At 42.2% G+C, this 25916-nt stretch overlaps 1 protein-coding gene across 1 annotated transcript; it reads right to left on the reverse strand.

Annotated features, from left to right (window-relative positions):
• Window positions 1-2754: 2754 nt before the first annotated feature.
• LOC144713569 (protein EXORDIUM-like 2) lies at window positions 2755-3845 on the reverse strand. The gene has a single exon (XM_078588178.1). The coding sequence runs from the start codon at window positions 3766-3768 to the stop codon at window positions 2848-2850; it is 921 nt and encodes a 306-aa protein (XP_078444304.1). The 5' UTR covers window positions 3769-3845; the 3' UTR covers window positions 2755-2847.
• Window positions 3846-25916: the final 22071 nt, after the last annotated feature.

Below are 25916 nucleotides of genomic sequence, written 5' to 3' on the forward strand. Positions count from 1 at the left end.
GTTGTAATGGGGGGGAAGTCCATTCTATAAGGACCTCCCCCCTTAATGGGCCTTAATTCTCCTTAGTACCCCTCTTAGGGTACTACTAGGGGGCCCATTTACGTCCTCCCCCCTATAAAAAGAAAGGATGGGCGCCCTATCCAGAACTTGGACTTGTTTTTTTCTAAGGAATTTTGCGTTGTTGAAAGAAGAGCAGGTCCCGCCTCCAAAGAAGAAGGAGCAGGTTGTTGGAGGGAGCATTTTGACAAGAGAGAGAATCCATGGTGAAGTAGGAAGCCGCCATCACTCCAAAGGGCATTCTTGATCTGTTTCCTTCCCGGCAGTACTCATCCCTGGGTGGAACATGGTGTAACAGCCCGTCATTGTTGACCTTCTTACCAGTGCGCACGCGATAGCGTTGGGAATCATCAGCCACTGTTTGTGCGAGGCCCTCCCCCTTCTCGAGACATTTGAAGGTTAACTTCTCCTACATCGCCCGGTCTCTGCCCATCCAGGTGCTCGATCCACCGTGGGTGGGAACAATCCAATCGGGAACCACTGACCGTGCACCTATCTGGACCGGAATTTTGTTGACCGCGAATGAGAATGCGAGCCTTCTCCATTCTCGATCAATGCTCCTCGGGTCAAAGGGGTCAGCGATCAATACCCGGATCGATCCGGAACTGGCCGGACTTTTGTTGCGACCACTTCTCCAACCGATCGGGACGTCTTCTTGCAACTCCTTGGCCAGAGTCACCATATGACCCCTTTGAAAAACATTGGAGCGATGATTCTGCTCGTGTTCTGGGGTCCACGGTGGGTCAAGGCTTCCTTGGACGTGTACGTTGCTCGGACTTGGATCTTCTGAGGGAAGATCTTATGACGGAGCTCCCGTCCCACCGGCTTGCTAGTGTTGGAAACCGACAAAGCACCCAACCTGTAACGATTTAAGTTGGACCCTACCCCTTGGTGATCCGTACTGCTGCCAGTTAGGAATCCGACACCTGAGTCAAAGCTTCCCCTCCTCGGCACCCATCGGTCAGCATTCCCCCACCAGGAATACTTGGTTTCACAGAGTTGTTAACCAATGCTGCTTGGTCCTTCGGCACGCCATATTGCCACTATCCCTTCCTCAACCAAATCTTGATTGTCTACTCCAGCCAAGGCTGTCATACCTCACCGGTCTCTTCTCCGACACCTCCCGCCACCAACTTTACTTGCGCACGTTCTTGACACACGACGTAGAGGATTCTGGTAGCAGACACCGATGAGGTACATTATCACTTTGCCAGCGCCGCGCATGTGCAAGGCTGTTCGCCAGCGCCGCGCACACGCACGGCTGTCACCAGTGCCTCGCGCACGCACGGCTGTAACCAGCGCCTCGCGCACGCACGGCTATAGCCAGCGCCTCGTGCGCGCACGGCTGCCCACACGCATAGCGGCCAGCCAGCGCCTCGCGCACACATGCCGACCCACACGCAACGTCGTGCGCACGGACGCCGCTCCCGCGCGGCCGCGCGCAGGGCTGTTCGCGCGGCCCCGCTAGTCGCTCACGCCCACGCATGCACGCCATCCGCCCACCCACGCAGCATGCGTCCGCCCACGCGACCCCTGCAATCAGCATTTAGACCTTCAGATTCTAGGTCCGGCAACAGCACACCTCGTTTACCGTTTAGGTTTCGCACACCCAGTTGGATCCGCGACAACCTGTCAAAGCGTATATCATTCGCCCCGCCAATGGCGTGTCGAGAATTACCCGCAACACCACAACGCACTCCCCTAGTGCTGTGGTACTTTCTTCCCTCTTTGGTGTTAGCGTTCTTCGTCCAATCTTATTCGATTGTTTGTCCACCACCGTTGCATTAGTTTTGGGATTTTGAATCTTCAAACGACTAGTTGAATAGGGCTTTGAATCTTCTAGCGATCACCCGTTGAATTTATTGATCTTGTTGCTTTGTTTTCACTGCGGTTGTTGTAAGACAGTACTCCCACCCTCTTCGAGGAAAGGGGCTGCACCACCATTATTCTCACCAGATTTAAATCTTCGGATTTGATCGTGTGATTTGTGGTCTGTTTTATCCAACCCCAACTCTAGATAGTCCTAGTACCTAGTTTTCCCTAATCTTCCTGCATCAAAAGGTTGATTGAGCTGAAAATTTGAAGGTAGCTTTGCAATAATTCCCCCTTTCCATTCATGCTATTGGACTGATAAAGTAAGATATTAACATGGGAAGAAGGGTAGAAAGGGCAAAAATATAACATTTTTTGTTAGAATTATTCAAAATAAAAACACACTATCAATCACACAAACCTTGACGTCACTTCCCCTTGGGGAAACTCTAATGCACTAGGCCCTGAACTACATGTTGGGAGCATAAATTAAAGATGAAAAAAATTGAAACAGAAAACACATTAAGTCGAAGTGACATAGATTATCCTAGCCCTTCGATTTAGTTCCAGAGGTTTATCTAGCTGGTATGACTTGATATTCCACCGGGATAAATATGTCTTATTACCCACGTTTGGGAATGTATGTTCCAAATTAGAATTACAGGCAAGTTTAAAAAATTCTTGCATTTATTAGATCTAGCTCTTAAAAGGGCATAAATGGACTCTAAAAATGGTCTTCTTAAATACCTGTGGTTCCCTCCTCTAGATGAGATCATATCTTGGGCTTCTCTTCTACTCAAATTTGCATCAATATATTATAATCTAATATACATGTACCGTACTTCAACTAACGCTTTAAGAAGATGTGAGAGTAATCCACTTGAGTTTCAGGAGACAAATCCGCATTTTAATTCACTTGAGTTAAAATGAATCGCTAAACAAGAGTACCCTACGGCAGCGATATCTTAGAGTTATCATTTACACCAGCGGCGAGCAGCGAGACGTCCGAGGATCCCACATTGCTGGCAACAAATACCGCCGTCCCTCCAATCCATTGGCGTTGTAGCTGCCACCGGTTGCTCCGTCGACGAGCAGCTTCCCAGGATAGCCGGGGAAAGCTTCCGCGCCGAAGATACCTTGGCACGCAGACGCCGCTTCAAGCGGCGCCTCTTTGACACCCTGGAAGTACCCGTTTCCAAAGGGGTTGGTCGCCGTTCCCGCCAGCAACGCGGCCAGGTTGATCACCATCCCGTCCGCGCCGACGTCGCCGTTGGGCGCCACCAGCGGCGGCGTCTGCGGGCCGTAGATGGGCTGGTGGAAGGGCCACGCGCACTGCCCCGGGCACTGCGTCTCCGAGTTACCCACCCAGATGAACGGCGAACCGGGTCGCCTCTGCCCGTGCGTCCCGCACCGGCTCGTACAGAACCCCTCCACCGCCACGTCCGCCGAGGTCAGCACCACGGCGATGCCCGCGCTCGCCCCGGCCTTCCCAGCCAGGGTCACCAGGTCGGCGGACTTGAGAGACTTGCCCCGCGAGTACTTCTCGTCATTGACTTGGCGAGCCAGCGAGATAACCGCCGTCCTCCCCGTTCCGTAGGCGCCGGTGGTACTCCACCACGAGGCCACCGACGGGTTCGGGACGGGCTTCCCCGTGAAAGAGCGGAGAAAATCGATGATGATGGCGCGCTGGGAAGGCGAGAATCGGCCGTACCAGACCAGGTCGACGGTGACGGTGCCCTTCAAGAGCGGACCGGACTGGTACTTGAGAGTCAGAACCGGCTCCTTGACGAGGGCGGTGAGCTTGCGAGGCAAGGCTTCGGCCTGGAGGAGAGACGAGGACAGGAAGACCAGAGCGAGGACCGATGAAAGAAGAGGAGAAGACTCTTTCCTTGACGCCATGGAAAGAGTAAAATTCCGTTTGGTGCAGCACAAAATAGAGAGAAGTCGACGCTGCTTGGTGATTGAGGAAGGATACTGCAAGAGCGAATCAAGTATACTTATATATAGACGAAAAACGCGTGTGAGCGAAGCCAGCTTTACTTCAACTCAGACTACGCCGTGAAGTGGGCCAATAAGCGCGGAATAGAAGATAGGAACGGAGGCGGCCAGATCAAGGTCCTATGACCCACTAAGGGGACAGCTGTAGAGAGAGAGAGAGAGAGAGAGAGAGAGACGTGCTTTTAAGTCAGGAACGGAGAACCTTCGTTTATACAATGAAGTACCCACTAACCAACAACGGTGGGCCAGGAGTGCCCTGTTGGCGATTGGTTTGCTGGCATGGACAAGACTAAGAGCGATAGAGACAAGGTCTACAGTTAACCATACGTTCTGTAGTCTGTAGGTTCCCTCGGTGTGGAAGTCGGACCGGTCAGCTGGATTCGGAGCAGTCTTTCCGCGTCGACCAATCTCTTAAATGCATATCGTACCACTTGAACATAGAATACACCTTATGTTCTCCAATCAAGTCATCTCCCACTGCCATAAGTCGATAAATCATTGTTCCGTGGTGATTTATGGTATTTGCATTACGTTATATTAAACTAATAATAGGTCGATAAATAATTTCTGTGTCGCAATAAAGCTCACGAAAATATTGGAAACAAACAACAAATCTCAATATGGATGGATGCATAGCCACGGGAAGTCTCTCGCATTTCACATCAGTCCAGAATACAGACGACGATTCTTGGTCAAGAAATTATTTGATAAATTTACGTTTCCATCGATCGGGATTAAATCATACATGCCTACGTGGTGTTTTACTCAGCGGTACTTTCAGATAAATAGTAGTGGTCTTCAGGGGATGTTGTACATATTTATTTATCCAAACGAATAAACGGTTTGGTTCGCAAAAATAATTGTTTCAGAAGTCTAGTAGGGAACTCTACGTAAGAAATGCGGTTACATAAATAGTAGAATTGGCCCGTGGAATAGTGAATCACTTTTATTTTCAGCTCGAGCAAACCTTCCTCCTGAGGTTTATTTCCTAAACAACCTAAGCAAACAAATCACGTCAAAGATATTATTCTCAATTTTCTTAATGTAATTAATGAATAATTAGAGCTTTTATCAGTTAACTTAGTAATTGGACTCTGCATCCGTTGTAAAATAGTTCGAACCAGGTAACCCGGCCCTCTATCCCTATCCTATCATTCTTTACGACCAAAACTCATGAAATATAACCAGTTTATGTTTTTCCCGGTTGCCTATTCTGCCCAAATTTCCTCTTCTATTGTAGAAAATATGCCAAAATATTTCACAAAATTGTCGTCATAGTTATTTGATTATTTATGGTCTCCAAAGTAAGACTCTAGGTTACAAAGAGTTTATCTTGCCCTACTTTGCAAACATGACGAATCATATTAGACTAGTGATCTGTCCAAACCTCACTAAAGATTGGACTTCAAAAGACATATTTTATTCCAAAACAAACTATTATGATTATTATAATATTGGTTTATGCACCATAATTTATAAGTTATACTTTAAATAAGTAAATTTAATTATTAAATCATATTTTATATGTATTAATTAACAGAAAAATGGTTTATTTTTTAATTCATAAACTAAGATGAATGTTTTCAGTCTATAAAAAAAATCATTACATTTATGGGAAAATAAGTGGCTGACATTGCAAAATATTTACCATGATATTTTTTAATATTAAAATCCAGTTTGACTAATTTTCTGTGGGAGAAGATATTTATATAATTTTTTTTATAAATATAGCTATGTTGACTGGGTCAATCTAGGCTGATGGCTCCCATGTAAGAGAGGCAGCTTAGTGATAGGGGACCATACAGCTTTGAAGACCCGATCAAACCAGTTCGTTAAGCAAGGGCTCATGCGTGAGACCCATCCTTCAGAGTACCCAGTCTAGTCAACGGCCCCCAGAGGTTTGACATTATCTTTCATTATATTTTCCTTGTATGTCGGCCGCGTATGTGTTTGTTTTTTTTGTTTGTTCGCACCTACTTGGGCCGTTGTACGAACCTACACGTTTGCGCGTGCGTGAGCTCATGTGTGGGCATCGTAGTTGGTATATCACGTATTAAGAGGCCCTAATTGCTTATAATTTGGCCTTCTACCCTTTATTTCTAAGGGGGAAGGCCCATATTTACCCCTATAAGAGGCGGGGCTGCCCATAGGAAAAAGGAGAGAAGCAAAGTTTGACAAAAATGTGATTTTGAAAGATTTTCCTGTTTTTTTTAGTGTTTTTTTGGTTTTCGTCAAAATTATGAAACTGCCATCACGACCTAAGAAACCCTAATTTGGATCATCAGAAACCACCACCACCCCCTGCGCTTTGGCTATCGCTATGACTGGCCTTCCGTCTACGACTGCTGCACCCCCTGGCTACCTGTGCAGCCACTGCGGTCGAGGGCATCACCAGCCATAACTGCAGCTGCTTGGTGCTACCGCAACTACAACTGCGGCCATCAGTCTCAACTGTAGCCGCAACCGCGTCAGTCAGCCATAGCCACAGTCGCGGCCGCAAATGTAGTGGCAAATGCCAGACGCGACCACCAGCCATTGCCACGGCTGCAACCGCAGTCGCGGCCACCAGCAACGGTGGCAACCACAGGTGCAGACGACAAACGTGGCTGCATGCCGCTGACGTAATTGCAACTATAGACGCCGCCACGGCCGTAATTGCAATTACGAGTCATGACGACATGCCTCATCACCACCACGCTGCCATGCCTCGCCGTCGCTACGTGGACGTGCTTGGCTGCCACCGTGCCTTGCTACCGCCACACCGTGCGGCCCCCGCGCCTTGCCACCGTCGCACGACCGCTACCTTTCCGCCTCATTACCCCACCCTACCAGCGTCGCACTGCCACGCTCTAGCGTCACCACAATTGAGCATTGCCTCCACGTTCTACCACTATCTTCTGTCCGGCGGTCATGCCCTGCAATCGCCACACCACCCCGCGGTGTCATTGCTACGCTTCCGCACTTTCACCTCTCCGCTGCCGCTCCGTGGTGCTACCATTCCACGGCACCGCGTCCTACCATTGATGCGCCACATCCCACTTTGTCATCACTGCATCCTGTTGTTGTTGTGCCTTGCTGCCGCCAAACCTTTTTGCGCTAGACGCTGCGCCACTTATCGTGGCCATCGCTGCGACCATCGTCATGTTCATCACCGCACCTAACCGCGTTGTCATCGAGCCTATGTGCTCCTCGCCTTCTACTACTGTCCAATTAGGCATTGCCCGCGTCTACCACTATCGGTATGCTAAAAAACTCCCACTCAGTGTTATATTATTTCTTACAATGCCTCCAAAACGTTTTCTTCACCGTTGGGGTTAGGCTAGTAATAGATAAGAGTATGTCAGTGGAAATAGGTTTTTATTGGTACAATCTTGGTTGGCGCATCAAACAGTGCACGCACGAGCAGCAATAGTTGTACCCAAACCTTCTGCCATCGACCCATCGTTAGGGTTATTCGAAGCCTAGTGGCATTCCCAGGTCACACTTACCATAGCCAGTGGCCATTAGTGTCCGTCGACGCCGGATTTATACTTATTAGTGATTTCATCATCGCATCATCACTTGCATTACATCCACGTTAATTGTCTCCACTATATGGCATGACTGCCCTCTCCCTCCCTGTAGTGTAACACGAGCCATTCGATCCCAGCCATCGTGTTACATCACTCAATCATGATATTATGATCCAACTAAAAGTGTGTAGCTGACCATTAGTTGAAGTATTGGATTCATGACTCAAAACTCCAAGGTATACTATTCATTTTCAATTTTCCAAGTCAATTGTCTTCATCTTCCAATTGAGACTCTAAGTTTCATCAATTTACTTTTATGGCCTAAATGAACTAAAAAATATAGTTCTCCCTGTTTTATGCCTTGAATAAACTGAGACGTACTCTAGATTCCTTGTTGGTTGAGGCTAGAGATGCATAACATCCCACCCCTGAATTGATTTTGGACAAAAACTTTTTAGTCAATATCAAATGATTAAATTTCCAGAGTATTGTTTTTGTAACTAATTATGAAATAATTCTAAGGAAAAATATTCTTTGGTTTAATTTTCATAATATTAAATTGATGGTTAAATGATCATAAAGTTTATAACAACGAGTGGACCAAAGATCGAAGTGATGAGGGCCGACCAACATTATCTCATGCCACCTGCTTACTTATTGGGACCATTTGGTCCCATTTCAGGTCCCACAAGGTGATAAGCCAAAAATAGGGGTGAAAATTGCGCAAATTTTTAGCCCTTGTCGTTGTGAATTTTTGGCTTATGCAATAAAATTTATAAAACTCTACTTAATATGTATAGTGATAAGTATGAGTGTCATCCAAGGGAGGCAAGTAGGAATTTCAATTTGATTTAATTTTTGGTGTTTTAGATCCTAATTAGAGTGAATTTGATCTTCAATGAGGATCAAGTCACCCTAATTAGGTGAGAATTTAGAGAGGGGGGTAGGAGAGATGGGAAGATTAGAAGAATTAAGAGCTCTAAATTTCCTTCTTTGATCCTAATTAAAGGATCCAAGAAATCATTTAGAGAGGTTGAAAGAGGGTTCTTAAAATGAGTTGGGTTGATTTTTCAGATTGATAATTCAGAACTAAAATGGGGTAAATTGAGACTTCTAAAAATTAAAACTAAATTTTTTTATAATTTTCTTTTGTAATGCAATTAAATGCCCAGGTAAAATTCCTCAATTTCTCCTCTCAATCCTAATCAGGGCTTGTACATGCCGCTCAAGCCAAGCGATTTAGAAGTTCAGACTAGAATGGAGATGAAGAAACAAACAACTTAACCTATTTCATTGAAAATGCACAAAAGTTTGAATACAATGAAATAAAAAAATACCAAAACTGTTGATCCAGGCTGGGACTCCTCTCTGTCTTGCAGCTGTAATGAAGCACCCTCCAGAATGAGCTCCCCCTCTCGAAATTTAGCTTTTATACTTAGGTTATAGGGTAAAAATCACCATTTTACCCCTGTTTAGTACTTAATATTTATCTATCAATATAGGCTAGATCTGAATGATCTAACCATACAGATAGAAAGAGGGGATCAAGACGAACAAATCCATAAAAAAATCATCTCAATCGGACTTCAGGATCAAAAGTTATTAATAAATCAATTTTAAACCAATTTAATCCATTGGATTTAAAATTGATTTATTTATTAGTTTCGTTTTTAAACACGCAATGACGTGTCGCTCTCTCATTGGCTGGAGCATTTTGAATCATCATTTTTGCAGAAAAGTCCTTAAAAAGCCTGGAATTGCTTTTGGACGCCGCCCAAAAGTAATTGCGTATATGCCCCTGGCGCACTCTCTCTCCTCCGATTTCTCCTAAAACATTAAAAATATATATTAAAAATTGCAATAAAATCCTGAATGATTTTGAATAGAATCTTTACGCCTGCCGTGGCGACCGAGAGCTGTTTTCAGGGTCTTTATGCAACGAAATGTTGCAAAAAGGCCCCGAAAAGTCTAGAAATTGCATAAATACATTTTTTTCTCTTATAAATATGCCCTTTTTTCATAGAATAAATGCATTTCTTCTTGAAATAAATCCCAGAAAATTCCTAAAAATTCGTAAAAAATTCTATCAAATTCTAGAAAATTCGCTGATTAATTCCCATGTTGATAAATGTCGAAATAAACTTTTTAATGTGCCATTTTCATCCAAAAATAATTATTTCGAGCTTCAATAAATCCTTAAAAATTCATATAATTAACAGAAAATTAGGGAAAAATTAGAAATTACTTGGAAGCATTATTTTTGTGTAGATATATGATAACAACCCAAATTTAAGCCTTTTAAATGCATAAATCATGCTAATAACATGAAATAAAGACCGAAATTAGGGTGTTATCACAAGGCTAACACCCAATAATGTTTTTCCATTGCTGGTTGCAGATGTCTCGCCCATTAACAGGTCCAACAAAATATAAGCAGCCATCTGTTTTTAGGTAAAAATCCAATCGTAACGTTTTACCTTTTGTATATCTCAACACAAGTTCTCTACGTTGAATACATTCACAAATTGGCTTTTCCAACTCAACATCTTTCATACGAGCCTATATCTAAACTGAGCGACCACTCTGACACTGAAAAAACCATTCAATTTGACACAAAAATTATTGACAATTCAATACAACAGTATTAAGACATAAATATTTTCATATATAGGATTTGACTAATACAGTACAAAATAGAGTTTTTGATAGATTTATAATTAAGCCACTCTAACTTTTATTTAATTTATATGTGAAAGTATAAGTTGTGATTCAGACTAAAATATACGATAAGGAGTTTACAAAATAAAACTAATTTAATAACTAAATAAGGTCCCGTCACTAAAAATGGATCTAAAGATAAACTATTTAAATTCAAAGATAGAGAGACCACAACAGATCGGTGGGGACATAATTCAAGTAAGAGGTATTTAAAACCTAGATATACATAGAAAATCATGTTTTTAATAACCTTATAGAATATTAAAAAAATATGGGTTAAGGAATTTTATTTTTATAAATGGTGTAGACTGGTTTCTAAAATCAGTAACTTTAATATTGATATTAATAGGATTTATTTTATCTTTTTTTATTAAGATTAAAATTGAGAGATTAATAAATATATAGCTATATTAATATTGATATCCCTATCCATACAATAACATAGCACCATCTTTGAGATAGAGTATATTGACATTTACTTGAATCATTGTGTGACACATTATAATCAAGTTGTCTAGTCCCCTCTACTAGAGATGTGGAGTTCCTTGGTATACATCTAAATGAGTTTAGGATTGAGTCCCAATCTAAGGCGATTGTGATACTTTTGGATCTGTAATTTCACCCAAGACTATTTTTCCTCCCACTATCTTCTCATAGAAGACAAGTGTCTTCGAGAATACCTCACTTTTCAACAAACACATTTTGTTCCTCATGATGGTAAATTTGGTTTCCAATTTTTTAATATCGATTTGCGTAAAATTCATACCTATTAGTCCTCAACTCCAGCTTATCTACATCATTCCTCATCTCATGGGATAGGCTTTCAATACTTAAAGTTTGTTTCCTTCTCTTTCCACAACTCATACAGATTGGAATTCACAGTTTTACTAAGTAAGAGTTTAATCAGGCATGCAACAAGATTGAGTGCATATACCCATGAGATTACTAGCAATTAGCGCATAACTTAATTAGCTTGTTGTGGATTCCATTGTGTCCTCTAGTATGCAATTTTGCCTCTTTGATTAACCATTCATCTAAGTTGTATGTGGTTGAATTATTTGACTTAGGATAACATTATCCTTAATGAACTATGTAAACTCCATATTCAAGTATTCCTTCTCTTTGATCTCACTGAAATTTTTAATAATCCCTAAGGTAGGTTGACACATACATCACCATGTATCAATTATAACATATCATTGTCATGTGCTCCATTTCCACGATTGAACTCATTGGTACTTTTCCCATAATATTTTGTCAGCAATTGGCATTTGATTTATCAACTCCTACAAAAATTGTGTTGTTGTAGTTAAGCCAGGAATGATCATTAATGGACACCTAACACTTTTAATTTGTTAGATAGGACCTCTTTTATGCATTAATAAAAGCTCTTCACAAAGGCCTTACAGACTTATTCATAGTAACTTAGAATAGTTACATATTGGTAAATGAAGCCCACCTCAACCAGATCTGTCTATCAAAGCAGGTCGGCCTATAGAAAGATCTAGTACACCAGAGAGATCACTCCCCCTAGGTGAGATCCACTCCTTACTGATTACAGAAACATTAGGTTTTACTCATGTCATCCCGTTATCTCCATATATTCCTCTTTTAAATGTTATTCTAGGGCGTTGGTTATGAACTTATTTAACTTCGCAATGTGACCTCAGAACCTATTCTTGCGTTCAAAACTCGGATTAGTGCCAGCTCTAACTAGAAGTATGAGTTAATTGTCACGTACAATGCATCAATCACATTTTTCCATTATTTAAATTTTACCAATGTTCCATAAGTCCATAAAGATAATGCATATTCCCATAGTTCTTGATCTTCTTAGCACTAATATCATGTTCAGATAGTATTAAAAAAAGTTCAATATTTTTTATTCCCCTGCTATTGATGCTGAAGCAGTAAATTTATTTCTTAAAGAAATAGAACAAGCATTCTTCATAATATTTATTGAATATCCAAATATTTTCATAACAGATGTGATGTTCTTTATTATGCGAGGAGCATAATTATGTTTCAAAGATATCATGTCTCTTAATTGAAGCTTCAGTTTCACTCTCTATATAATGATCATTATAACCTCTACGGTATTTCCTAGCCTCAACTTCATGCTTTCCTTTTCTGAATATTCTTTCAATTTTAAGCAATTAAAACATGCCTATGCTTCAACTTGTTTAAACCTATCATAATGGGTACCATATGTAGTTCTTCTTCCAATGATCATAAAGACCATAGCATAAATGGCTACCTTTCCATGCTTGATTCTCTTGTCCTTGTCAAGGACTTGGAACATCTTCTCATTCCTCATACCAACTAAAGGATCTAGGCTTTTTTCCTCCAAAATGTTTAACCTTGATATTCTTAAGAAAGTTAAGTCAAAGTCATGAAGGAATTGAATGATGTGGACACCAGTAAACTTAAGGGAGAACCCATCTCTGATAAGTGTTCACAGCCTAGTAAATTAGATCATATTCAGCACATTGTCATATGGGGAAGATTCCTCAACCATGTAAGCGTGAATAGACTCTTGAGGTTTTACATCCCTAATATCTATTCTACTTGTCAAGTGGCTATCATATAGTGTTTTAGAGGCTTTGGACTTAGGTCCTATGCCTTCATACTACCTTTACATCTAATCTTCACTTAAAACTCATTATCCAAACAGTGACATCTAATTTCATCTCAACATCACTAGGACATAAAATAACTATGTAGACTTGAAGACTATCATCAAGTTCCTCAGCACATCATAAATTATCAAATTTTTATAGGATTTGCATCAAACTTGCCATATATTCAGTTACTTGACAATGAATGTTTGTAGGATATTAGGTCAATAAATACCTATCAAGTATTTTAGATTTTTCTTTATCATTCCATACAACCCTCAAGGTCATAGAAGAAGATATGCTCTTGGATCTCCACTTCGTCTTGTCCTACTCTTCTTTCAATCCTTCTAGATCTTCCCAACATGAAGTTACTAGTCTTGGTTGAAGGGAGAAAATGATAGTGAAGAGAGGGGAGATGCCCATCTATGGCTGGCATATGTGCCTTAAATATCTGGCCATTAAACTAAAATTTAAATAATAAAAAAATCCATCTGCCAATGACTCTATAATCTTATGTGTGTGACTCTCCCTCTAGGCCCACGTATCATTCTAGTTAACAATTTTAATGGCCCAAAAATATTATCTATCCACCCCATTACTGAACATTTGGATTAATAGAGTACGGATCAATCTTACCCACTCAATATATGGCTTGCCAAACTATACCTCGAGCTCTAGAAGGTTCATGAAATGAGCTTTCTCATGGAACCTTTACTGTCATCAGTTATAGTGTATGTATAATCCTTCATCCGCATGAGATTCTTGAACAACCTAGGATATGGTTAAATTATTAAACCCTAACATGTCGTTTAGTTAGCATTATGCATATGGGGGATCATTGGAGAATGCCTTCTTGAACACCTTTGCTACCATGGCCAGGGTTTTAACTACATCGCCTTCCTTGAGTCAATCTTCTTTTATACCAAGGTAGGATGATCTTGTTTCAACTGCTCAACCACCTATGTGTACTTATTACTATATATATTTTAATCTTTATTTGAATCACGTGATTATAAACTCATAACTCATACTCAAAACATGGTTTCCCATGAAATATTTATACTATACTGTCTTAAGTTGATGAAACACTTATATTATCATGGCATGAATCATTTCAATGAGCTCTTTTTCTAAAAAGCACCCATCCCTTGTCCTCAGTGTATCCACACTAACAGCCACAAGATCAGACATAGTTATCTTATAAGTAGGATCCTATATTGCAATTATATTGAGATATTTGATATCCATCTCGACCATTCATCGAGTCTGCACTTTTGGAATAGATGTTTAAAGATAAGTGATGGTTGTATTTGATGACTCTCAATATGTCATCAAATATTAAGAGTTTCTTGAGCATAAAAGCATCAAGTGCACCCATTTAATCCATATTGGTTATTGGTCATATGCATTATTAGAGCTCACGTATTTGATTAATAAGTTCAGATATGGATTAAGCATCCAAAGAGAAATGAAGTTGATCAAGAGGAGCTGGCAAAAATCAAGAAGAAGAAAAGCCCTAATTTCTCCATTAAGCATGTTTAAGAGAAACCTATAAATAGCCTCTTAAGGGCTCATTGTACGGGGTCTAGAATTTCTCTCCAAAGAGGCTAGGGCTTGGAGAAGAAGGGTTCTGCAAACCCTCCAGGAGCTGATGAGCTTTGGAGTTGGAGAGAAGGAACGAGCTGAAGATAAGCTTGGGATTGAAGACCTCCGCCTCGCCGCAAGGACGTGACACGTGGTTGGAGCGATTTCTCAAGCTTCAGTGGTGTGATTCTCTCCATTTCAGACAAGCTAGGTTGGGTTGGAAGATTCCCTCCAGTGATCTTCCAACGTTTCCAACAGAGATTGTTTTTTTTTTCATTTTAATTTGATTTGGAGTTTCAATTGATCGAACCGTTCATCTACTCATCTTCCCCAAAGATCCATTGCTCTTCTCCACAATCCAGTTTGAAATCCCTCTTTGTAGTAGCCAAGCCGTCTACAGCCAGATCAGCCAGTGACCAAGGCTTCAGCCTAGGTCGCCAGCAGTTCAGGCAACCAGCAGCAGAAGCTGCCAGCAGCCCAACCTACCAGCAACCAAGGCCTCATCCTTAGTCGCCAGCAGGCTAAGCCGCCAGCAGCAAGAGCTGCCAGCAACCAGCACCGCCAGCGACCAAGGCCTCGGCCTAGGTCGCCGACCGGCCAGGCAGCTGGTTGGGCAGCAGGGTTGTGCCTAGCTGTAGTGCGAGCGAGTGTCGCCCGCGTGCAGTAGGGCAGCGCTCCGCTGCACCGCGAGCTGCTCGCGCGTGCGGCTGCGCAGCGTGCAGCAACTGCTGCACGCGGCCAAGCACCGCACATCAGCAGCCACGTGCGGCCAGGCCGCACGTAGCTGAGCTGCGTAGGCACCAGCTGCGTGCAGGCGCTCGCACGGGCACTCCTACACGTAGTTGAGGCCGCGGGCAGGTCAGCCTGCACGGGCGCACACCTGGTGTTTGGCATATTGCCAAAACCGCAGGTGTGCACCTGTAGACAAGGAAATATTCCCTTGTCTACAGGCTTCGAGTCATTAGTCTTGGAGAGGAGTTGCCTGATTTTATTAGAGATTCTTTCAGACTCCCTCTCTAAGGAAATTAATTGGGCATTCTTGAAGATAACTCCTCTAATTCCAGTATTGGCATACAATCTGATAAGTGAACTCTCTGCTGTTTTATCTGCTCTCTGAGGATCGACCCTTACTTGCCCTAAGGCTGTGACGTTATAAGTATTGTTGCATAAGCTCAATCCTCACACGATTTAACTGATAAATATCCAGTAAAAACTACCCCAAAATTGAGTTTATCAGTATTAAGATCACATTTTTATTTACTAGGGTGTTCCATATATTCATGGTTAACAAATAGCTCACAAAATATAAAATAGGAATGATAATGAATAAATATTTCATTCCATGAGTTAAACAAAACATGTTGATATTATGTTAATTCTATGGCCTCAATCTAAATGAATGACATAGACCAATATGCAATAGAGAACTAAAATATAATGTTAACAACATCACCAAATATAAAATGAATCGCCTAGGTACATCTCGCATCTGTGAATCCTTCTATCATCGAATGAGCCATGTAGAGGTGTTCATGCGTGCAGCCTCTAGAAGTATCAATGCAATCATCAATACATTGAATATCCTTCTTTGCTGTGACAATCTTTGTTCACCCTCCGTCATCGTTATTACATTTTTTCCAATCTCATCGGGAATGGAGAGGAGCTATTGGGAGAAGAGAGAAGAAGGGGAGGCCGGAGAACAATTCTGCCCTTAGTGAATTTCATTAGGGCCTTCCCCTTTTATACAAAGTGGGTATTTTTCATAAAAATCTCAAACTTTATGTTTTGATGTCCAAAAGACTATTTATGCATGACCTTTTAGGCCCAAGTATCAATCTAGTTAACGACTCTAGTGGGTCAAACATATTTCAAATGAATTAAATATATCATCATACAGATTAATTAATTTGAGATTGATTTAACCCAATGGATAAGTTGAGTCTCCACCCGTGTGGTGCCAAGCTACACCTTGTGCTCTAGAAGATACAAATGAGTGTGTATCAACTCACTTGTGCAACATGTTTGTCATTAGTTACCATCTACATACAGTCCCTCATCCACTTGATGCTCCTATGATGAATTACACTATGGTCAATTGTCACGCCCTAATCGATCGGCAGAGTTAGTACTGGTTCATTCAAAAATCATCATAGAACTCTTCTCCAGTATTTCACCTACCTAGCCCAACGACTTCAGCGCATCATATTCCTTGAGCTCTCCTGTCATATCGAGGATGGACAATCCAATCTTCACCATTCAATCATCTTCATGAACTTCTTCATATGGACGACCTAAGATTGTTTGGAATATCATGATTAAAGACTCGTACGCCATAGTTGAAGTAAAAATGTACATCCACAATACCTCTTTAGTGTCTCAGGTCTAAGGACCATTTACACAACTATGACAATGATAAGTCAAAATTTAGGTGGTTAACATAGTCAAATTGTGATTTCGAGACTTATGCAATAGATTTATAATTAACCCTAATTCAAGTATTACTCGTAAATTGGTGAGTAACAGATCCAACCATAGGGAAGGCTGAGTGATTAAGATTGATTTGAAAGCAAATTAATAGTTGAGAAAGTGGATTAGGTGTAAAGAGTATGAAAGAAGAGATAATTAATCGTTTAATTTTAATAATTTATAAGTATAAATTCTTAATTCGTTGTCATAAGAATTATAAACTTATAACATATATTAGGATGGTATTAAATCATGAAATGAGGATCAAATGAGAGGAATGAATGGATGTGATGAAGAAACCCCAATTATGGCTTTCCTAATTAGGAATGGGTGGTATAAGTTATTAATCCCTATTCATTGGGTTTAATAACTTATAGTAGAGAGTGAAGTGATATGAGAATGTGGAATGGATAGAAAGATGGGAGAAATGGATAAAAAATTCTAATTAAGTCTTTAAGACTTACCTCTTCTTCTGGTCATGCTCCCAAACATTAATCTCCCTTCATGGACCAGTATTTGCGCCCGGTGCCTTGGCGTGTTGCAATAGACATGAAGATAGATTAAGAGAGGGAAGAAACTCACTTTTGGACATATTAAAAACCCTAAGTTGGCATTCATACACCTTTGTTTAACAAGGTCTCCCTCATGGAGAAAGGAAAAATGAAGTAAAAGAAGACCATAATTTTGGGATCTATTTATAGGCTCAGCCATAGGTTATGGAAAGAGAAATAAGGGGTGGACCTCCCCACAACATTTCAGCCAAAACTACCCATGGGGTCAGCAGTTATAGTCATTTGAATTTTGAGCATTTCTAATCATTCATTTGTTTGAGTAGTTGCACCATAAGAGGAAGTCACCAGAGCATGCCACTACGTCATCATTATTGCATACTGGCTCTTGGGGGGCCATGGGATGGTGGACGATTGTTAGGCTGACCATTCTGATCGGAGCACATTTCGAGGCTGGTTTCATGGTGTAAGGGTACCACGTGACCCATCGTCCCTAATGGAGAAACAAACATGTGTTTGCTCTGTCAACTATGGTGACGTCGTGGTCATAGATCTAGAGACGACCCAAGATAATACTATCTACTTTCATTGGAAGGACGTCACAAAGGACGGTCTCATTGTATGTACCCATCTTTAACGGGACGTGGCATCATCGCTTCATCCATAGTGACGAAGCATCAATTCACGACACGTCGTAAGGGGTTGGATGAGGCAACCATCACGTCTGATATAGCATTAACAAAACTGCCACTATCAACCGTAAACTTACACGATTTGTCGTTGATCTTGACAAACGTATAAAATACCGATGTCCATAGGGGCGTGTCAGCCATCAGGGTTATCCTCTGTGGGACAGGCGCAGGGTCAACCTACGATGTAACGCCAGGTCGGACGGATGTCCCACTAGTGCTTGGGCGGTCGGTGATGATGCTAGCGAGTCGTTGAATGCTATGGCGTGGGACGGGTGTCAGAGTCGTACCACCATCCACTTTTTGGCTATACCTAACCCGTTGGTTGAGTGACTCGTATCCATTCGTGATCTCCTCGGTGCCATTTTGCTTGGCTCTTGAAGCACATAATTGGTGCTTGACTGACAGTGGTCCTGTGGGCCAGAGTGTCGCTCTTGACAGCCTGAGCAGGTGGGGTAGAAACCACGGAGGTCGCAGGGGCGCTTCCTTGCCGCCCGATGTTCTAGGAAGCCCAAACAGTAGCGTGCGGTGTTGCTCGTGTGGTAATGACTCGAGGCACTGATGACTCTAAAATATGTCATCAAATAATCAAGTTCTCAAGTTTAAATTCATTACAATTATCTTGTGAATTCATGCTAAGTTCATGCATATGTATTGTTTTATGAAATCACTAACCCCACTTGATTCTTTGAATCAAGTGGAATATATTTAACGTTTTATGGCTAGTGAACATTCAGAAACAGGTTAAGAAGATCAAGGAAGAGAGGAGGATCAACAGAAGTGGGCAAAAATTCGAAGTGGCAAAAATTACGAAAATGCCCCTGGGCATGACTTAAGAGAAAACCTATAAATACTCTCTTGAGAGAGGAGTTTAGGTGTTCAGAATTTTCTCTAAGGAAACTAGGGCTTGGAGAAGAGGATTTCTGCACCCTCCAGGAGCTGATGAGCTTTTGGAGTTGGAGAGGAAGAAGAGACTGAAGATAGCTTGGATTGAAGAACCACGCCTCGCCGCAAGGACGTGACACCCGACGTGGGGAAATCGCAAGCTTCAGCCCTGTAATCCCTCTCTTCTCAGACAATTTTGGTTGGGTTGGAAGAGTCACAAGATCTTCCAATGTTTCCCAACTGAGGATTGTTTCATTTTAGATTTGATTTCAGTTGAATTTTGTTTCTTTCTTGTTCTGATCATCCTCCCCAAACTTCCCCAAAAAAAATCCCTTTGACGCAGCGCCTCCAAGCAGCAGCACCGCTGCGCAGCAGCAGCACCGCGCGCGCAGCACGCGCCGCCAGACGCAGCAGCGCTGCGCGCGCAAAGCAGCTGCCGCAGCGCAGCCACGCTGCGCGCGGCTGCCGCAGACGCAGCTGCGCTGCGCGCAGCCATTCCGCGCGCAGCCGCGCCGCTGCACGCAGCAGCGCTGCGCGCAGCAGCGTCATGCGCAGCCACACCGCGCGCGACAGCGCCGCGGCACGCAGCAGCGCCGCGCGCAGCAGCGGCGCGCGCAGCCACGCCGCGACAGCACAGCTGCGCAAACACCTTGGCGCCAGGTACCCTACACGCAAGGTGTTTGATCCTTTGCCCCAAGGGCAAGGGTACTGTCTACAGAGAACTCCTCTCAGACAGCCTCTATTAAGTTAAATCTTTAACTTAATCAGAGCAATAGCAGTTAAGTCTTTCGACTAAACTGGGAATTAAAGAGGAATTCTGTGATTTTCCTGAGGATCATTTAACAGAGTTTAATATTTATTTTAAATTGATAAGTGACATATCTATTGAATAAAGAATGAAATTTCTACTGTTTTCTCCTGCTCCCTGTGGATCGACCCTCACTCGCCTTACGCCGTGAGGTTTATAAATTTGTTGCATAAGCTCTGAACCTCACACGTCTGAACTGCTAAATAACCAGTAAAAAACGCCCTAAAATTGAGCTTATCAACTGGCGCCGCTGCCGGGGAGCACGGTATTACAGTAGAAAATTTTATTTTCTCTGAATCTACAGTTATCTCTCTAAACCTACAGTCATTTTGGTGAATCTACAGTCATTTTTGTGAATCTACTGTCATTTCTCTAAATCTACAGTCATTTTTGTTGATTTTTCTAGAGCTGCAGGACTTGACAATCCTCAGCTCATTGTTATTCTAACCGTTTGCTGTAGATTTATGGTAGTAACACGCTCAGGAGCTGGTGAAAAGTCTGCAGAGAAAGACATTAGAGACGCCACTCTGGATTCTTCAGTGACAGAACCAGAAATTCAGCAGAGAAATATGGCTGAAGAGATGCACCAGCAGAATGAGAGGAGGAGGACTATGCTGGATAGGTCCACACCGTCGGGAAGCTTGCGTCAAACCGATGTAAATCTGAACATCGGTGACGGTATTTCCTTTCGATATGACAATGCATTAATTCATTCCTTACCTGAATTTAATGGACTGCCTGCTCAAAACCCATTAGAATTCCTTGATGATTTCCACATTAGGTGTTCATCTCAAAACGTTCCAGGGATATCTACAGAAATTTTAAAAATGAAATATTTTCCTCTAACCTTAAAAGATAAAGCATTTTCCTGGTACCGCAATTTAGGAATCACTTTTAATTCATGGGAAGAGATGCAGGAAAATTTCTGCAGAAATTTTACCCTCTCCACCACTAACTTTTATAGAAGGGAAATTCACAACTTCCATCCTCATGATGGTGAGGCGTTTAGTGAATCATGGGAGAGGTTCAATGATCTGTTGAGGAAGTGCCCTCACCATGGAATTGAACAATGTCAACTAGCTCAGATATTTTATGAGTCTCTCTCTGATTTTATGAAAAACAAGGTAAACCTCGCCACGGGTGGAACGTTTTATACTGCATTTGAGGATGAAGTTTTTGATATTTTGGAGAGAGTTGCAGAAACTGATTTGCAGGAGATTGGAGCCAATCAGAATGGGAGGAATGTGCAGCCCAAGAGAGCAGGAGTTCTGCAGGTCAACGCCAAGGAGGGAGAGCTACAAGCGGGCCTAAGGGAGACCAACCAGAAATTGGAGGAGCTCACCTCTACCTTGAAGAATGTCTTCCTAGGTAACTCTCCCATCATTAAAGCTAAGATCTGCTCTCTCTGTTTTAGCAGGGAACATGAAGATGGAGCTTGCCAAGCCATGGAAGAAGAGGTGAAGGCTTTCAACCAGCCGCAACAACCGTGGGCGGGTCAAAAGCGGTCAAATTTCCAAAACGGAGAGGCCTTCCACCAAGGAAACAAGCCGGCAGCTCAACCCCCGTTCCAACAGAGACAACAATTCCAGCACAGGCCTCCACAACTGTATCAGGTTTCATCTCAAACTCAACCTGATTTCTCCACATTAACTCCCGTCATTTCAGATATGATCGAAAAGCAAAATCAAAAGTTGCGGGCGGAAATGGAGATGCGGATGCAAGTGATGATGGAGTTTCAAACAAAGCAAATGCTGGATGCTCAAGAGCAGATGAGGAAGATGCTAGAAAGCCTCAGACCTGTCCAATCTGAACACCAAGGTATACCGTTAGATTCTCCTTGCACATCTTATAAACTTCCCACGAAACCGTCCATCAATCCATGCAACTTGCATCATGTGCAGCATTCCATTCATGATGAGACGAATAGAGATGATCCTGAGGTTCTAGCCATCTCAAAATTGAGAAATGGGAAAGAACTTCAGGATCCCTATCGGACTTCTATAGAGAATTCTAAGAAGGGAACCGAACCACAAGAGGAAGAAGGAGAGGACCCCCCCTACGTGGAGGAGCCTCTACCTTCTACGAGTGGGCAGCATGTTCCCTACCCTTCCGCTTTAAATAGAAAAAAACCGATATTTGATTATGAAAACCGACTGCTAGAGAATTTTAGAAAAGCCACCATGACTGTTACTGTCGAAGATATGCTTAGGTGTGCACCTTCCCTAAAGAAGTACCTTAAGGACTCTTGCACCATTAAGAAGCCTAGGGAAGTGGTGAAATTATCTGAAAATGCCTCTAGCATTCTTAATGCCATCCCTATCAAAATGAGAGACCCCGGAGCCCCTTTCATTACATGCGAAATAGGAGGAAACACCTTCTCTAAAGTTTTATTAGATACGGGAGCAAGCATAAGTATCATTCCGACCGCATTATATGAGGAGAGTGGGTTTGGAGAGTTGGAGGAAATTCATATGGACCTACTCTTAGCTGACGGCACTGTTAGGCAACCCGAGGGAAGGTTAACCGATGTCATGATCACTATAGAGAATTGTGAAATCCCTGTAGACTTTATAGTGACAGATGTAAAGATATCGGGAGACATTAGTTTAGCTCCTATCATCTTAGGTAGACCATTCTTGGTTACGGCAAAAACGATTATGGATTGGGAGAAGGGGACGGTTGAGTTTAAAATTGGAAAGGAGAGAGTTCAACTGGATATATCGAAAATGATGAAGTGTCCTGTAGGAAGCAATGAGGAGTTAAAATTGTGTGCAGAAGATGAAGGAGAGGATGTGGTTAAAGAATACTTGTCACAAGTAGAGGGTAGAGAGCTAGAGGGAGAGATCATAGACCCCCCTTCGGTAGAGGTAGGGCCAGAATTGAAACCTTTGCCCTCATCCCTCAAATATGCATATCTAGATGAGCAGAAAATCCTACCGGTAATCATATCTTCATCACTATCCTCTGAACAGGAAAAGGACTTGCTAGAGGTACTTAGGGAGCATAGAAATGCCATAGGTTGGACCTTTGATGATATTAGAGGAATTCCATCTTTGATATGTGAACATAGGATATTTTTAGAAGAGGAAGCAAAACCTTGTAGAGAGCATGAAAGGAGACTCAACCCTTACATGAGAGAAGTTCTTGAGAAAGAAGTGATTAAGTGGTTGAATGCAGGAATAATTTATGCTATATCCGACAGTAGATGGGTGAGTCCTGTACACATGGTACCAAAGAAATCTGGAATTACCGTAGAAGAGAACGAAAAAGGAGAAGAGGAGCAGAAAAGATTGACCACAGGGTGGAGGGTGTGCATTGATTACAGGAAATTAAATAAGGCGACAAAGAAGGATCACTACCCACTACCCTTCATAGATCAGATACTAGAAAAACTGTCAGGGCAGCAATATTTTTGTTTTCTTGATGGTTATTCAGGATACAACCAAGTAAACATCCATCCTGATGATCAAGAGAAGACAACATTTACGAGTCCCGTAGGGACATATGCCTTCAGGCGTATGCCCTTCGGGTTATGCAATGCCCCCGCCACATTTCAGCGATGTATGAATGCCCTATTTTCTGATTTAGTAGGCGAATGTTTAGAAATATTTATGGATGATTTTTCAGTATTTGGATCTACCTTTGAGAACTGTCTCCTAAGCCTCACCAAAGTATTGAAGAGGTGCATTGAGTCCAGCCTTGTCCTAAGTTGGGAAAAATCTCATTTCATGGTGCAGGAGGGAGTAGTGCTGGGACACACGGTCAGCAACCGTGGATTGGAAGTGGACAAGGCCAAAATCGAAATCATCCAGGGCCTTCCACCTCCAACCAACCTAAAAACCCTTAGGGGTTTCCTCAGCCACGCGGGTTTCTATAGACGTTTTATCCTTGATTTTGCTAAAATTTCTAAACCTCTTACAAACCTTTTATCGTCTAAAAATAATGATTTTGAACTGACACTAGAGGCTAATGATGCATTTTATAAATTGAAAGAAGCTTTGGTTAATGCGCCTATCCTGCAAGGGCCTGATTGGACCCTTCCTTTTGAACTAATGTGCGACGCTTCTGATTTTGCAGTAGGTGCAGTGTTAAGCCAAAGAATTGATAAGAAACCCGTGGTGATCTACTACGCCAGCAGGACCTTAGTGGACGCACAACTGAATTACACCACCACCGAAAAGGAGCTGCTGGCCATTATTTTCGCTTTAGAAAAGTTTAGGTCTTATTTACTAGGTAGTAAAATAACTGTTTATTCTGATCATGCAGCTATTAGATACTTGTTAACGAAGAAAGAGGCTAAACCGAGATTGATTAGATGGGTGCTTTTATTACAGGAATTTGATTTGGAAATTAAAGACAAGAAAGGGTGTGAAAATGTAGTAGCCGACCATCTCTCACGAATCATAGGCGCCCCACCTGAACAAATTAATGATGCATTTCCTGATGAATTTGTCCTAACTGCACAAGGAACATTCGTTCCTTGGTATGCACATATTGTCAACTTTTTAGTTTTAGGACAAATTCCTACAGGTTGGACTTCCCACGAGAGAAAAAGCTACTCAAGGATGCGCGATTTTATTTTTGGGAAGATCCGGAGCTGTTTCACCAAGGACAAGATCAAATTCTCCGACGATGCGTCCCGAGAGCGAGCAACGAAGCATCCTAGAATTCTGCCACGCAAAACCAGGAGGGGTCACTACTCGCCAAGGTAACAGCTCATAAGATTGTTGAATCGGGTTTCTTTTGGCCTACATTATTTCATGACGCGCAGAAATTTTATAACAGTTGTTTAGCATGCCAAGCATCCATCAATATCAATAGGAAAGATAGAATGCCCTACAACCCATCTTAGAAGTGGAAATATTTGATTTATGGGGAATTGATTTTATGGGTCCATTTCCTAGTTCTAACGGTTATGAATACATCTTGATGGCTGTTGACTACGTCTCCAAATGGGTAGAAGCCATTCCCTCCAAAACCAATGACAGTAAGGTAGTGACCAATTTTATTGAAAAACACATATTTTATAGATATGGATGCCCACGAGCGATCATTAGTGATGGAGGTTCACACTTCACAAATTACAACTTTAGGAATCTCCTCAAAAAGTTTGGTGTTCATCATCGAGTCACTACCCCATATCATCCTCAAGCCAATGGACAAGTTGAATTGTGCAATAGAGAGGTGAAGAAAATTTTGAGGAAAATAGTGCGTCCAGATGGGAAAGATTGGTCTAGGAAGCTAGACGAGGCGTTATGGGCTTATAGGACAGCTTACAAAACCCCTCTCGGCATGTCTCCCTTCCGCCTTAACTTTGGCAAAGCTTGTCACCTACCACTTGAGTTAGAACACAAGGCCCTTTGGGCTATTAGAAAACTCAACCTAGATTTGGATAGAGCCGGCAAGCATAGACTTCTTCAATTGAATGAGTTGGAAGAGTTAAGAAATGAGGCTTATGAGAATTCGAAGATTTATAAAGCCAAGATGAAGATGTTTCATGACAAGAGCTTGAGGAGAAGAATTTTTGTGGAGAATAAAAAAGTATAGCTTTACAACTCTAGACTAAAACTCTTTCCAGGTAAATTGAAAACGCGATGGGATGGTCCCTTCCTTGTTCAACAGGTTTTTGAGAATGGAGCCGTTACAATTTTAGATCCTACGTCTCAAAGACGATTCACTGTGAACGGGCAACGGCTCAAACCCTACTTAGAAGAAGAAGATCTTCACAGCCCCATGAATATTACGTTAGAAAAGCCATCGCATGATAGCTCATGATCCGATTAGTTTTTGTTTTTACTACATTTCATATTCTCTCTGCTTGGTTACTTTCCTTGTTTTGTTTTTGTTTCTGCGTTTTTGTTTCTGTTCTCGTGTGCAGCCACTCCGATCCACGCTCACCTAACACGTCACTGGACAACACGCATGCTGATCGCCGCCCTTCCTTCCATGGTTTGGTATTCCTTTCTCCTTTCTCTCATTTATGATTTGTCATGTAGGAACATGCCTTTTATTGAGGGGGGGAGGGGAGTACATTTACATGCATTATCCATGAATTTTTTTTTCGTTTTTGCATTCACAAACCATGGATATTTGATGATCTTAGGAGATGATTGTCCAATGATATGCATGATAATTCGATTCTTTTCAAAAGGGTAGAAATGCAAGAGTGGCCAGCTAGGGAATCCTAGGTGAAGTAAGCCTAGCTAGGTGCACTACGATCCATACCACGACAGTCATATCTATTACCATTATACTTCTCT

This window comes from Wolffia australiana, chromosome 16, assembly GCF_029677425.1.
Source record: "Wolffia australiana isolate 7733 chromosome 16, ASM2967742v1".
Taxonomy (NCBI): Eukaryota; Viridiplantae; Streptophyta; class Magnoliopsida; order Alismatales; family Araceae; genus Wolffia; species Wolffia australiana.

What these genes read in the sequence shown, in the direction of transcription:
- LOC144713569 (XM_078588178.1), bottom strand. Translation starts at nt 3,768, where the DNA reads ATGGCGTCAAGGAAAGAGTCTTCTCCTCTTCTTTCATCGGTCCTCGCT.